The sequence below is a fragment of the Oncorhynchus gorbuscha genome, linkage group LG01, assembly GCF_021184085.1.
Source record: "Oncorhynchus gorbuscha isolate QuinsamMale2020 ecotype Even-year linkage group LG01, OgorEven_v1.0, whole genome shotgun sequence".
Classification (NCBI taxonomy): Eukaryota; Metazoa; Chordata; class Actinopteri; order Salmoniformes; family Salmonidae; genus Oncorhynchus; species Oncorhynchus gorbuscha.
In genome coordinates this window covers 45,390,489-45,404,101 of record NC_060173.1, presented here as the reverse complement: position 1 = coordinate 45,404,101, position 13,613 = coordinate 45,390,489, and the positions used below count along the sequence as shown (strand labels likewise).

At 45.4% G+C, this 13,613-nt stretch overlaps 1 protein-coding gene across 2 annotated transcripts in view; it reads right to left on the bottom strand.

The window, feature by feature from the left end:
- shisal1b (shisa like 1b) overlaps positions 1–13,613 on the bottom strand; it is a 72,328-nt gene that overhangs the window by 23,441 nt on the left and 35,274 nt on the right. Inside the window, exon 2 of one of the 2 annotated variants that reach the window (XM_046354211.1) lies at positions 8,243–8,423. In XM_046354211.1, coding sequence (XP_046210167.1) covers positions 8,243–8,309 — 67 coding nt within the window. In that variant the 5' untranslated portion in view covers positions 8,310–8,423. The remainder of the gene's footprint in view (positions 1–8,242; positions 8,424–13,613) is intronic. The other variant, XM_046354221.1, reaches the window with a different exon arrangement.

The following is a 13,613-nucleotide window of genomic DNA, read 5'->3' as shown; positions in this document are numbered from 1 at the left end:
GCAGCATTCCTCCTCCTCCAAACACGGAGAGTTGAGTTGATGCCAAAGAGCTCCATTTTGGTCTCATCTGACCACAACACTTTCACCCAGTTGTCCTCTGAATCATTCAGATGTTCATTGGCAAACTTCAGACGGGCATGTATATGTGCTTTCTTGTGCAGGGGGACCTTGCAGGGAGATTTCAGTCCTTCACGGCGTAGTGTGTTACCAATTGTTTTCTTGGTGACTATGGTCCCAGCTACCTTGAGATCATTGACAAGATCCTTCCGTGTAGTTCGGGGCTGATTCCTCACCGTTCTCATGATCATTGCAACTTCACGAGGTGAGATCTTGCATGGGAGCCCCAGGCCGAGGGAGATTAACAGTTATTTTGTGTTTCTTCCATTTGCGAATAATTTGCGAATAACTGTTGTCACCTTCTCACCAAACTGCTTGGCGATGGTTTTGTTGCCCATTCCAGCCTTGTGTAGGTCTACAATCTAGTCCCTGACATCCTTGGAGAGCTCTTTGGTCTTGGCCATGGTGGAGAGTTTGGAATTTGATTGATCGATTGCTTCTGAGGACAGGTGTCTTTTATAAAGGTAACAAACTGAGATTAGGAGCACTCCCTTTAAGAGTGTGCTCCTAATCTCAGCTCGTTACCGGTATAAAAGACACCTGGGAGACAAAAATCTTTCTGATTGAGAGGGGATCAAATACTTATTTCCCTGCAAATCAATTTATAACATTTTTGACATGTGTTTTTCTGGATTTTTTGTTGTTATTCTGTCTCTCACTGTTCAAATAAACCTACCATTAAAATTATAGACTGATCATTTTTTTGTCCGTGTGCAAACGTACAAAATCAGCAGGGGATCAAATACTTTTCCCCTCCCTGTATGTGAGAAGGCTGTTCATTGACTATAACTCAGCGTTCAATTCCATAGTGCCCACGAAGCTCATCACTAAGCTAAGGACTCTGGGATTGAACACCTCCCTCTGCAACTGGATCCTTGACTTCCTGACGGGCCACCCCCAGATGGTAAGAGTAGGCAATAACACATCTGCCACGCTGATCCTTAACACTGGGGCCCACCAGGAGTGTGTACTTAGTCCCCTCCTGTATTCCCTGTTCACCCACAACTGCATGGCCCAACACAACACGCCAACCATCATTAAGTTTGCTGACGACACAACAGTGGTGAGATGAATTGTGGTGAGGGAGAGTGGTCAGAGAATTGGCAGTGTGTTGCCAGGACAAAAACCTCTCCCTCAATATGAGCAAGACAAAGGAGCTGGTAGTGGACTACAGGAAAAGGCGGGCCGAACGGGCCCCCATTAACATTGACGGGGCTGTAGTGGAGTGGGTCGAGAGTTTCAGGTTCCTTGGTGTCCACATCATCAATGAACTATCATGGTCCAAATATTACAAGACGGCCGTGAAGAGCGCACGACAAAACCTTTTCCCCCTCATGAGACTGAAAAGATTTGGCATAGGTCCCCAGATCCTCTAAAGGTTGACCGGTTGCATCACCGCCTGGTATGGCAACTGCTTGGCATCTGACCGTAAGGCGCTACAGAGGAAGGTGCGAACGGCCCAGTACATCACTGGGGCCAAGCTTCCTGCCATCCAGGACCTATATAATAGGCGGTGTCAGAGGAAGGCCCAACAAATTGTCAGACTCCAGTCACCCAAGTTATAGACTGTTTTCTCTGCTCCCGCACGGCAAGCGATCCTGGAGCATCAAGTCTAGGACCAAAAGGCTCCTACCCCAAATCCCTTAGACTGCTGAACAATTTATAAAAATTGCCACTGGACAAATTACTCCCCCCCCCCCGATTTGATTTGATAACAGTACATTTTCTTCGGTCTCATTTTATTACCCTTCTTTATTTGTTAACTAATCTCTCACAACTAGACGTAGGTCACTCAAGTTTCAGAAATACCTGTCATGCAGGTGAAAGAGGACCCAAAAGCGACTTAACAGAAACAGAGTTTATTCAAGTCCAAACAGAAAACGACAAATCCTGAATCCTTAACAGGAAATGTCCAAACAGGGAATAACAGAAATCCTCTAGTCTGTAGAGGGGAATAACAGGAGAAGCGGCCACAGACTGCAGGTCGCTTCGGGTAGGCGCAGGCCGTAGCTGACAGAGACACCTGCTCACACGCAGCATCTGATGAAGGCAAAAACACGACAGGACAGGGCGATACACAATCACAGCACGGTGAATTCTAAACAAGGAACCGACAGGACAGGAACGGAACACAAAGGAAGAAATAGGGACTCTAATCAGGGGAAAGGATCGGGAACAGGTGTGGGAAGACTAAATGATGATTAGGGGAATAGGAACAGCTGGGAGCAGGAACGGAACGATAGAGAGAAGAGAGAGCGAGAGAGTGAGAGAGGGAGGGGAGAGAGAGGGATAGAAAGAGGGAAAGAACCTAATAAGACCAGCAGAGGGAAACGAATAGAATGGGGAGCACAGGGACAAGACATGATAATAAATGACAAACATGACAGTACCCCCCACTCACCGAGCGCCTCCTGGCGCACTCGAGGAGGAATCCTGGCGGCAACGGAGGAAATCATCGATGAGTGAACGGTCCAGCACGTCCCGAGACGGAACCCAACTCCTCTCCTCAGGACCGTAACCCTCCCAATCCACTAAGTATTGGTGACCCCGTCCCCGAGAACGCATGTCCATGATCTTATGTACCTTGTAAATAGGTGCGCTCTCGACAAGGACGGGAGGGGGAGGGAAGACGAACGGGGTGCGAAGAAAGGGCTTAACACAGGAGACATGGAAGACAGGATGGACGCGACGAAGATGTCGCGGAAGAAGCAGTCGCACAGCGACAGGATTGACGACCTGGGAGACACGGAACGGACCAATGAACCGCGGAGTCAACTTACGAGAAGCTGTCGTAAGAGGAAGGTTGCGAGTGGAAAGCCACACTCTCTGGCCGCAACAATACCTTGGACTCTTAATCCTGCGTTTATTGGCGGCTCTCACCGTCTGTGCCCTGTAACGGCAAAGTGCAGACCTCACCCTCCTCCAGGTGCGCTCACAACGTTGGACAAACGCTTGAGCGGAGGGAACGCTGGACTCGGCAAGCTGGGATGAGAACAGAGGAGGCTGGTAACCCAGACTACTCTGAAACGGAGATAACCCGGTAGCAGACGAAGGAAGCGAATTGTGAGCGTATTCTGCCCAGGGGAGCTGTTCTGCCCAAGACGCAGGGTTTCTGAAAGAAAGGCTGCGTAGTATGCGACCAATCGTCTGATTGGCCCTCTCTGCTTGACCGTTAGACTGGGGATGAAACCCGGAAGAGAGACTGACGGACGCACCAATCAAACGACAGAACTCCCTCCAAAACTGTGACGTGAATTGCGGGCCTCTGTCTGAAACGGCGTCTAACGGGAGGCCATGAATTCTGAATACATTCTCAATAATGATTTGTGCCGTCTCCTTAGCGGAAGGAAGTTTAGCGAGGGGAATGAAATGTGCCGCCTTAGAGAACCTATCGACAACCGTAAGAATCACAGTCTTCCCCGCAGACAAAGGCAGACCGGTAATGAAGTCTAAGGCGATGTGAGACCATGGTCGAGAAGGAATGGGGAGCGGTCTGAGACGACCGGCAGGAGGAGAGTTACCCGACTTAGTCTGCGCGCAGTCCGAACAAGCAGCCACGAAACGGCGCGTGTCACGCTCCTGAGTCGGCCACCAAAAGCGCTGGCGAATAGACGCAAGAGTGCCTCGAACACCGGGATGACCAGCTAACTTGGCAGAGTGAGCCCACTGAAGAACAGCCAGACGAGTGGAAACAGGAACGAAAAGGAGGTTACTAGGACAAGCGCGCGGCGACGCAGTGTGCGTGAGTGCTTGCTTAACCTGTCTTTCAATTCCCCAGACTGTTAACCCGACAACACGCCCATAAGGAAGAATCCCCTCGGGATCAGTAGAAGCCACAGAAGAACTAAACAGACGGGATAAGGCATCAGGCTTGGTGTTCTTGCTACCCGGACGGTAAGAAATCACAAACTCGAAACGAGCGAAAAACAACGCCCAACGAGCTTGACGGGCATTAAGTCGTTTGGCAGAACGGATGTACTCAAGGTTCTTATGGTCTGTCCAAACGACAAAAGGAACGGTCGCCCCCTCCAACCACTGTCGCCATTCGCCTAGGGCTAAGCGGATGGCGAGCAGTTCACGGTTACCCACATCATAGTTGCGCTCAGATGGCGACAGGCGATGAGAAAAATAAGCGCAAGGATGAACCTTATCGTCAGACTGGAAGCGCTGGGATAGAATGGCTCCCACGCCTACCTCTGAAGCGTCAACCTCGACAATGAATTGTCTAGTGACGTCAGGAGTAACGAGGATAGGAGCGGACGTAAAACGTTCTTTTAGAAGATCAAAAGCTCCCTGGGCGGAACCGGACCACTTAAAACACGTCTTGACAGAAGTAAGAGCTGTGAGAGGGGCAGCAACTTGACCGAAATTACGAATGAAACGCCGATAGAAATTAGCGAAACCTAAAAAGCGCTGCAACTCGACACGTGACCTTGGAACGGGCCAATCACTGACAGCTTGGACCTTAGCGGAATCCATCTGAATGCCTTCAGCGGAAATAACGGAACCGAGAAAAGTAACGGAGGAGACATGAAAAGAGCACTTCTCAGCCTTTACGTAGAGACAATTCTCTAAAAGGCGCTGTAGAACACGTCGAACGTGCTGAACATGAATCTCGAGTGACGGAGAAAAAATCAGGATATCGTCAAGATAGACAAAAACAAAGATGTTCAGCATGTCTCTCAGAACATCATTAACTAATGCCTGAAAAACAGCTGGCGCATTGGCGAGACCGAACGGCAGAACCCGGTACTCAAAATGCCCTAACGGAGTGTTAAACGCCGTTTTCCACTCGTCCCCCTCTCTGATGCGCACGAGATGGTAAGCGTTACGAAGGTCCAACTTAGTAAAGCACCTGGCTCCCTGCAGAATCTCGAAGGCTGATGACATAAGGGGAAGCGGATAACGATTCTTAACCGTTATGTCATTCAGCCTCGATAATCCACGCAGGGGCGCAGAGTACCGTCCTTCTTCTTAACAAAAAGAACCCCGCCCCGGCCGGAGAGGAAGAAGGCACTATGGTACCGGCGTCAAGAGACACAGACAAATAATCCTCGAGAGCCTTACGTTCGGGAGCCGACAGAGAGTATAGTCTACCTCGAGGAGGAGTGGTCCCCGGAAGGAGATCAATACTACAATCATACGACCGGTGAGGAGGAAGGGAGTTGGCTCGGGACCGACTGAAGACCGTGCGCAGATCATGATATTCCTCCGGCACTCCTGTCAAATCGCCAGGTTCCTCCTGAGAAGTAGGGACAGAAGAAACGGGAGGGATGGCAGACATTAAACACTTCACATGACAAGAAACGTTCCAGGATAGGATAGAATTACTAGACCAATTAATAGAAGGATTATGACATACTAGCCAGGGATGACCCAAAACAACAGGTGTAAACGGTGAACGGAAAATCAAAAAAGAAATAGTCTCACTGTGGTTACCAGATACTGTGAGGGTTAAAGGTAGTGTCTCAAATCTGATACTGGGAAGATGACTACCATCTAAGGCGAACATGGGCGTAGGCTTCTCTAACTCTCTGAAAGGAATGTCATGTTTCCGAACCCATGTTTCGTCCATGAAACAACCCTCAGCCCCAGAGTCTATCAAGGCACTACATGTAGCACCCGAACCGGTCCAGCGTAGATGGACCGACAAAGTAGTACAGGATTTTGATGGAGAGACTTGAGTAGTTAATAATAATAATAATAATAATATCACCTGTAGCCCTCCGCTTACAGATGAGCTCTGGCTTTTACTGGACATGAATTAACAAAATGTCCAGCAACTCCGCAATAGAGGCACAGGCGGTTGGTGATCCTCCGTTCCCTCTCCTTAGTCGAGATGCGAATCCCTCCCAGCTGCATGGGCTCAGTCTCAAAGCCAGAGGAGGGAGATGGTTGCGATGCGGAGCAGGGAAACACCGTTGATGCGAGCTCTCTTCCACGAGCCCGGTGACGAAGATCTACCCGTCGTTCTATGCGGATGGCGAGAGCAATCAAAGAGTCCACATCTGAAGGAACCTCCCGGGAGAGAATCTCATCCTTAACCACTGCGTGGAGTCCCTCCAGAAAACGAGCGAGCAGCGCCGGCTCGTTCCACTCACTAGAGGCAGCAAGAGTGCGAAACTCAATAGAATAATCCGTTATGGACCGTTCACCTTGGCATAAGGAAGCCAGGGCCCTAGAAGCCTCCCCACCAAAAACTGAACGGTCAAAAACCCGAATCATCTCCTCTTTAAAGTTCTGGAACTTGTTAGAGCAATCAGCCCTTGCCTCCCAGATAGCTGTGCCCCATTCTCGAGCCCGGCCAGTAAGGAGTGAAATGACGTAAGCAACCCGAGCTCTCTCTCTAGAGTATGTGTTGGGTTGGAGAGAGAACACAATCTCACACTGCGTGAGAAAGGAGCGGCACTCAGTGGGCTGCCCGGAGTAGCAAGGTGGGTTATTAACCCTAGGTTCTGGAGGCTCGGCAGGCCAGGAAGTAACAGGTGGCACGAGACGTAGACTCTGGAACTGTCCAGAGAGGTCGGAAACCTGAGCGGCCAGGTTCTCCACGGCATGGCGAGCAGCAGACAATTCCTGCTCGTGTCTGCCGAGCATGGCTCCTTGGATCTCGACGGCAGTGTAACGAGCGTCTGAAGTCGCTGGGTCCATTCCTTGGTCGGTTCCTTCTGTCATGCAGGTGAAAGAGGACCCAAAAGCGACTTAACAGAAACAGAGTTTATTCAAGTCCAAACAGAAAACGACAAATCCTGAATCCTTAACAGGAAATGTCCAAACAGGGAATAACAGAAATCCTCTAGTCTGTAGAGGGGAATAACAGGAGAAGCGGCCACAGACTGCAGGTCGCTTCGGGTAGGCGCAGGCCGTAGCTGACAGAGACACCTGCTCACACGCAGCATCTGATGAAGGCAAAAACACGACAGGACAGGGCGATACACAATCACAGCACGGTGAATTCTAAACAAGGAACCGACAGGACAGGAACGGAACACAAAGGAAGAAATAGGGACTCTAATCAGGGGAAAGGATCGGGAACAGGTGTGGGAAGACTAAATGATGATTAGGGGAATAGGAACAGCTGGGAGCAGGAACGGAACGATAGAGAGAAGAGAGAGCGAGAGAGTGAGAGAGGGAGGGGGAGAGAGAGGGATAGAAAGAGGGAAAGAACCTAATAAGACCAGCAGAGGGAAACGAATAGAATGGGGAGCACAGGGACAAGACATGATAATAAATGACAAACATGACAATACCACCTTTGCCAGCACTGAAATCAGAAATACACTTCTCATTTCACAAAAAAACGATATGTTCATGTACATTTTCTAAAAACCAATCAAAACTACATCAAAATCCAAGTTATGTAAGATGGGAGACATATATAAATCAAATCAGTCACTCATAAAGGTCACATATAAATTCCAAAAGGACATTTAAAACACAGCTTAATTGATGCCAAAATCATGTCATCAAAATCCAGTTCTGATATTCTGATCCTATAGCTGATCTCATAAACCATGGGATATATATGTTATTCTATTTATTTAACCTTTATTTAAAGGAGGGGTATAAAGGAGGGGTCTGCGTTTATAAAGAGGGTGAATTGGCAATAAGGACGCAGTGCAACTAAGCATTGGAAGTGGACCATAAAGTCCTCTAATGATGCAAGACTTAAAGGTGAAGCAGGCCAGGGGGAAGGCAGTCTGAGCCTTACTAGAGGGAAAACAGCTGGATCTGGTTAGGGCTCTGTCGTAAATATTGCCATGTTGTTAGTTACATTAACACCTATCCAATTTTAGGATACTACAGTAAACAGGTTGGCTCTTATGTTCCGTTTACAACATCAACCTGTGGGCTGAAAGACTATAATCCGAAATAAAGTTCTTTGCATACTATTAAACCTCAGGTTGTTTTATAATGTGCATTACAGTTACCGACATACCGTTTCACAAATGCAGATTAGTTACAGTAATCAACATCAATGTTTTACCATGCAGCATACTGTTCCCTGACAGTCATACACCAGTCTCACCTGCTAGACTCACAGGTGACTGTGGGAAGAGACTATATACTTTAACACACACACACACACACACCATAGCAAAAAGGTGTATAAAACTGCACTGACCTGCAGTGGACAGCAGGAGAAAGATGACTGTCAGGACATTCAAGGACTGCCGGCTGGTGACAGTCATCTTCGGGTCCTCATGAAGAACAGGCGCCAGAGAGGGAGATTCTCACTGCAGGGCTGCTTTAGCTGAACCTCCTGGACATTCTTTGCTCTTTGCCACCCCCCAATCACATGGCTGCTGTTGTCCAACCGGCCACCCGGACAGAGAAAGAAAACCAATCAATCAATTCATTTAATTAACTTAATGATCATGATTATTAGGTATAAAGCCTATTCTGGGCTACAGTAACTAAGGGCTACAGTAACTAAGGGCTACAGTAACTAAGGAGAGAAAATATGCTTTTGATCCAATAACATAAATCTAGCCACAGGTTATTTGCTCTGATTGGACCGTGCCTTGCAGCACTCACCATGGACCAAAACGAGTTGGGTCTTTTGTCCAGCCCTCTAATAGTTCCGATCAATGGGACTGCTTGTGATAAATCACATAAAGTGCTCTCTCTGTTAGAAGAGGACCCTGTTTGGCTACAGAGCTGTTCGAGATGAGCCTGTTGGTGATGATGCATCGCACAAGTTCATGCATCGCACCAGCTCACAGGTATGATAGAGTGGTGCAATGCTAATGGAGCCTCCACAGGCCTGGCTGGGGCATACAGAATTGAAGAAGAAAGATTTTCAATTCTGAGTGTCCCTGCGAGGCATGTGGAGGCTAGCATTCGCATTGCACCACTCTATCATACCAATCTGACATCTGTAGAATGTGGCTAAATTAGATAAATAGCTTAGGAGAAACTGTTTTATCTTTGTGAGGATTGAGGACTGTTATTTTCTGCTCTTGGACAACTTTTTTGCAAATGGTTTCTGTTGATTTTATGTTCGTCTGTGATTGCCAAATGTAAAATGTATGCTAATTTGAGTTAATTGTAGAGAGCGTCACAGACTTTGTCATCAAACACTCTGAATAAGCATGAAGGGTTTTAGATTGCGCAAAGTTAGTGTGACAATATCACCCTGCTCATCTGAGCTAGGAAACACTTATCTAGCAGTGTACATCTGTGTTCATGCTATTCCTATATCACTCAGGGAGAAGAGGAGAAAGACTAGTGAGGCTGCTTCCTGCTTCATAATATTGACTTGGGTTCAAGAGACAGAATATCTGGATGCCTGTCGGCCTGGTCTCATAGACTATGCATAACATAGTAAATGAAATCCGACAAACTCAAATTTGTATGGTATGTTACATAAGACAGAAGGTTACTTCAGGATAAATCAAAAAGAGGGTGGTTGATCGGGATGGATGGGTAACTGTATATCATCAAACGTATAGCAATCCAAAGGTTGTGTGTTCAAATCTCATCACAGACTATTTTAGAATTTTAGCTAATTAGCAACTTTGCTACTACCTTCTACTTTTTAGCTGCATTGTAACTATTTAGCATGTTAGCTAACACTTCCCCTAACCGTAACCTTAACACATTAACCTAAGTCGTAACCTCAACCCTAACCTTAACCCTTAGCCTAGCTAGCCACCTGGCCACCTAGCTAACGTTAGCAACAACAAATTGGAATTCGTAACATACATATTTCAAATTCATAACATGTTGTAAGAATTGCAATTAGTAGCATATCATACTAATTGCAATTCATAACATTTCATATGAATTGTAATTCGTATCATACAAAATGGATGATGGACATCCACAAATTTAATACATTCCATACCAAACGTAACACATCATGCTAATTTGAGTGTCCTGGATTTACATTTACTATGTTACATCTACCCATGAGTCCAGGTTGGTCTGCTGAGATTGTTGGTCTCTGCCACTCTGATTTATGTCACTCTACTCATACCTGGTCCTGTTTGGTGCAGTATATATAGCCCTGTATGCCCCTGACAAGAAAGGTGAAATGTGTGTTGTTGGAACCAATTCAAACCCAGATGGCCATCACAGTGCAATACAGAGAAACTACTGTATGAGCCATATGCAGTGCATACAGAAAGTATTCAAACCCCTTAGACTTTTTCCACATTTTGTTACATTACAGTCTTATTCTAAAATGGATTAAATTGTTTTTTCCCCCTCATCATACTACACACAATACCCCCATAATGACAAAACAGGGTTGGGGAGTAACGGATTATGTTACATGGAAGGGATTACAAAAACAGTAATCCATTATATTACCAGCAAAAACATTGTAATCGGACTACAGATACTTTTGAGGATTACTTTGAAATTCAGTAAGGATGTTTGCAGGAAAACATCTTTGACAGTTCTCTGTTTTCTCAATGACATTCAAATCAGCATTGAAAAAAGGAGCATGTTTAAGTTTGTTCCACCTGAGGGAGTCTGACCACAAGGAGACCACTATGATGACACACCAAATGTGTTTGATGGATCATGGAAAAAGAGCAGGAATAGGCTGTTGTAGGCTACAGTCCAAGCTATGTCTTCAAATGGTGCGACTGCTGTCGGCATCCAACGATTATCCAATTGGAATCATGTTTGGAGGTAAGGATGACAGCAGTGGTGTAGTCTACGGCGATACGGATATAACTTATTATTGATATCTACATAGCACATTGAAGTAAATCACACTTCTACTCTCTGATTTAGCTATTTGCACCTTTGGTTGGATTGTGATTGTTGTGGATGGCTGTTCACAAATCTAAATGTGTATTTGAACCCAATAATGGTTGAATTGAAGAAGTTTAAGCTGCCTATCAATCATTGTTTTTGAAACCAGGGACAGCCAGTGAAAAATACACTCTTGCAACAGCTGCCTAGTGTGTTGATCCCAGCCTATGGAATAAAAATGGGGCTTTTATTGCTCAATCTAATTCATGCTCATCATTTTTTTTATCCATAGGCCTGATGGACACTTGCTCAAACTCACACACGTTTGATAGACTTAAAGAGGCAATCTGGAGTTGCTTCATCAATTTTTATACTTTAAATTTGTTATATTAATGTAAAGATATAATTTAATGTAGTAGAAGGTGATGGGTTAGAAGAAGTATACATAACCAACCCATAAAGAAAAATGTAACATCCATATATGGCCAGCTATGTAAACTTTAACATTGATTTATCCTGCAATAGATGTCATTCAATTGGTAACATATATTTTTGTCTTCTTCTAATAACTCTAAATTACGTTACTGAGTTTAGGTAATCAAAAGGTTACGTTACTGATTACAATTTTGGACAGGTAACTAGTAACTGTAAGGGATTACATTTAGAAAGTAACCTACCCAACCCTGATCATACTACACACAACACCCCCATAATGACAAAGCAAAAACTAAAATATCACATTTACATAAGTATTCAGATCCTTTACTCAGTACTTTGTTGAAGCACCTTTTGCAGCGATTACAGCCTCGAGTATTCTTGTGTATGATGCTACAAGCTTGGGACACCTGTATTTGGGGAGTTTCTCCCATTCGTCTTTGCAGATCCTCTCAAGCTCTGTCAGGTTGGATGGGAAGCGTTCCTGCACAACTATTCCCAAAGCAACTGCTGCATTGTCTTGGCTGTGTGGTTAGGGTCGTTGTCCTGTTGAAAGGTGAACCTTCACCCCAGTCTGAGGTTGTGAGCGCTCTGGAGCAGGTTTTCATCAAGGATCTCTCTGTGCTCCATTCATCTTCCCTCGATTCTGACTAGTCTGCCAGTCCCTGCCGCTGAAAAACATCTCCACAGCATGATGCTGCCACCACCATGCTTCACCTTAGGGATGGTGCTAGATTTCCTCCAGATGTGGTACTTTGCATTTAAGCCAAATAGCTCAATCTTGTTTTCATCAGACCAAAGAATCTTGTTTCTCATTGTCTGAGAGTCCTTTATGTGCCTTTGGCAAACTCCAAGCATGCTGTCATGTGCCTTTTACTGAGGAGTGGCTTCCATCTGGCCACTACCATAAAGGCCTGATGGGTGGAGTGCTGCAGGAATGGTTGTCCTTCTGGAATGTTCTTTCATCTCCACAGAGAAACTCTGGAGCTCTGTCAGAGTGACCATTGGGTTCTTGGTCACCTCCCTGACCAAGACCCTTCTCCCTCAACTGTCAACTGTGGGACCTTATATAGACAGGTGTGTGCCTTTCCAAATCATGTCCAATCAATTGAATTTACCATAGGTAGAAACATTTCAAGGATGATCAATGGAAACAAGATGCACCTGAGCTCAATGTCGAGTCTCACAGCAAAGGGTCTGAATACTTACAGTGGCAAGAAAAAGTATGTGAACCCTTTGGAATTGCTTGGACTTCTGCATATATGGGTCATCAAATTTTATCTGATCTTCATCTAAGTCACAACAATAGACTAACACAGTCTGCTTAAATGTATAATAATAATAATTACAATTATACATTTTCATGTCTTTATTGAACACACTGTGTAAACATTCACAGTGCAGGGTGGAAAAGTATGTGAACCCTTGGATTTAATTAACTGGTTGACCCTCCTTTGGCAGCATTAACCTCAACCAAACATTTTCTGTAATTGCGGATCAGACCTGCGGTCAGGAGGAATTTTGGACCATTCCTCTTTACAAAACTGTTTCAGTTCAGCAATATTTTTGGGATGTCTGGTGTGAACTGCTCTCTTGAGGTCATGCTACAGCATCTCAATTGGGTTGAGGTCAGGACTTTGACTGGGCCACTCCAGAAGGCGTATTTCCTTCTGTTGAAGCCATTCTGTTTTTGTTTTACTTGGGTCGTTTTGGGTCGTTGTCCTGCTGCATCACACAACTTTTGTTGAGCTTCAATTGGCAGACAGATAGCCTTACATTCTCCTGCTAAATGTCTTCTTAAACTTGAGAAATAATTTCCGTCAATGATAGCAAGCTGTCCAGGCCCTGAGGCAGCAAAGCAGCTCCTAACCATGATGCTCCTTTCACCGTACTTTACAGTTGGGATGAGGTTTAGATGTTGTGTGCTGTGCCTTTTTTTCTACACACATAGTGTTTGTTCCTTCTAAACAACTCAACTTTAGTTTCATCTCTCCAGAGAAGATTTTGCCAGTGGCGCTGTGGAACTTCCAGATGCTCTTTTGCGAACTTCAGACGTGCAGCAATGTTTTTTTTGGACAGCAGTGGCTTCACCCGTGGCGTCCCCCCCACACCATTCTTATTTATTGTTTTATGTATCATAGACTCATCAACAGAGATGTTAGCATGTTCCAGAGATTTCTGTAAGTCTTTAGCTGACACTAGGATTCTTCTTAAAACTTCTTAGGGATCAAACCCCGTTAACAGGATCGATTTGACAGCATCCGGTGAAATGGCAGAGCTCCAAATTCAAATTAAATTATTAGAAATATTTAACTTTCATACAATCACAAGTGCAATACACCAAATTAAAG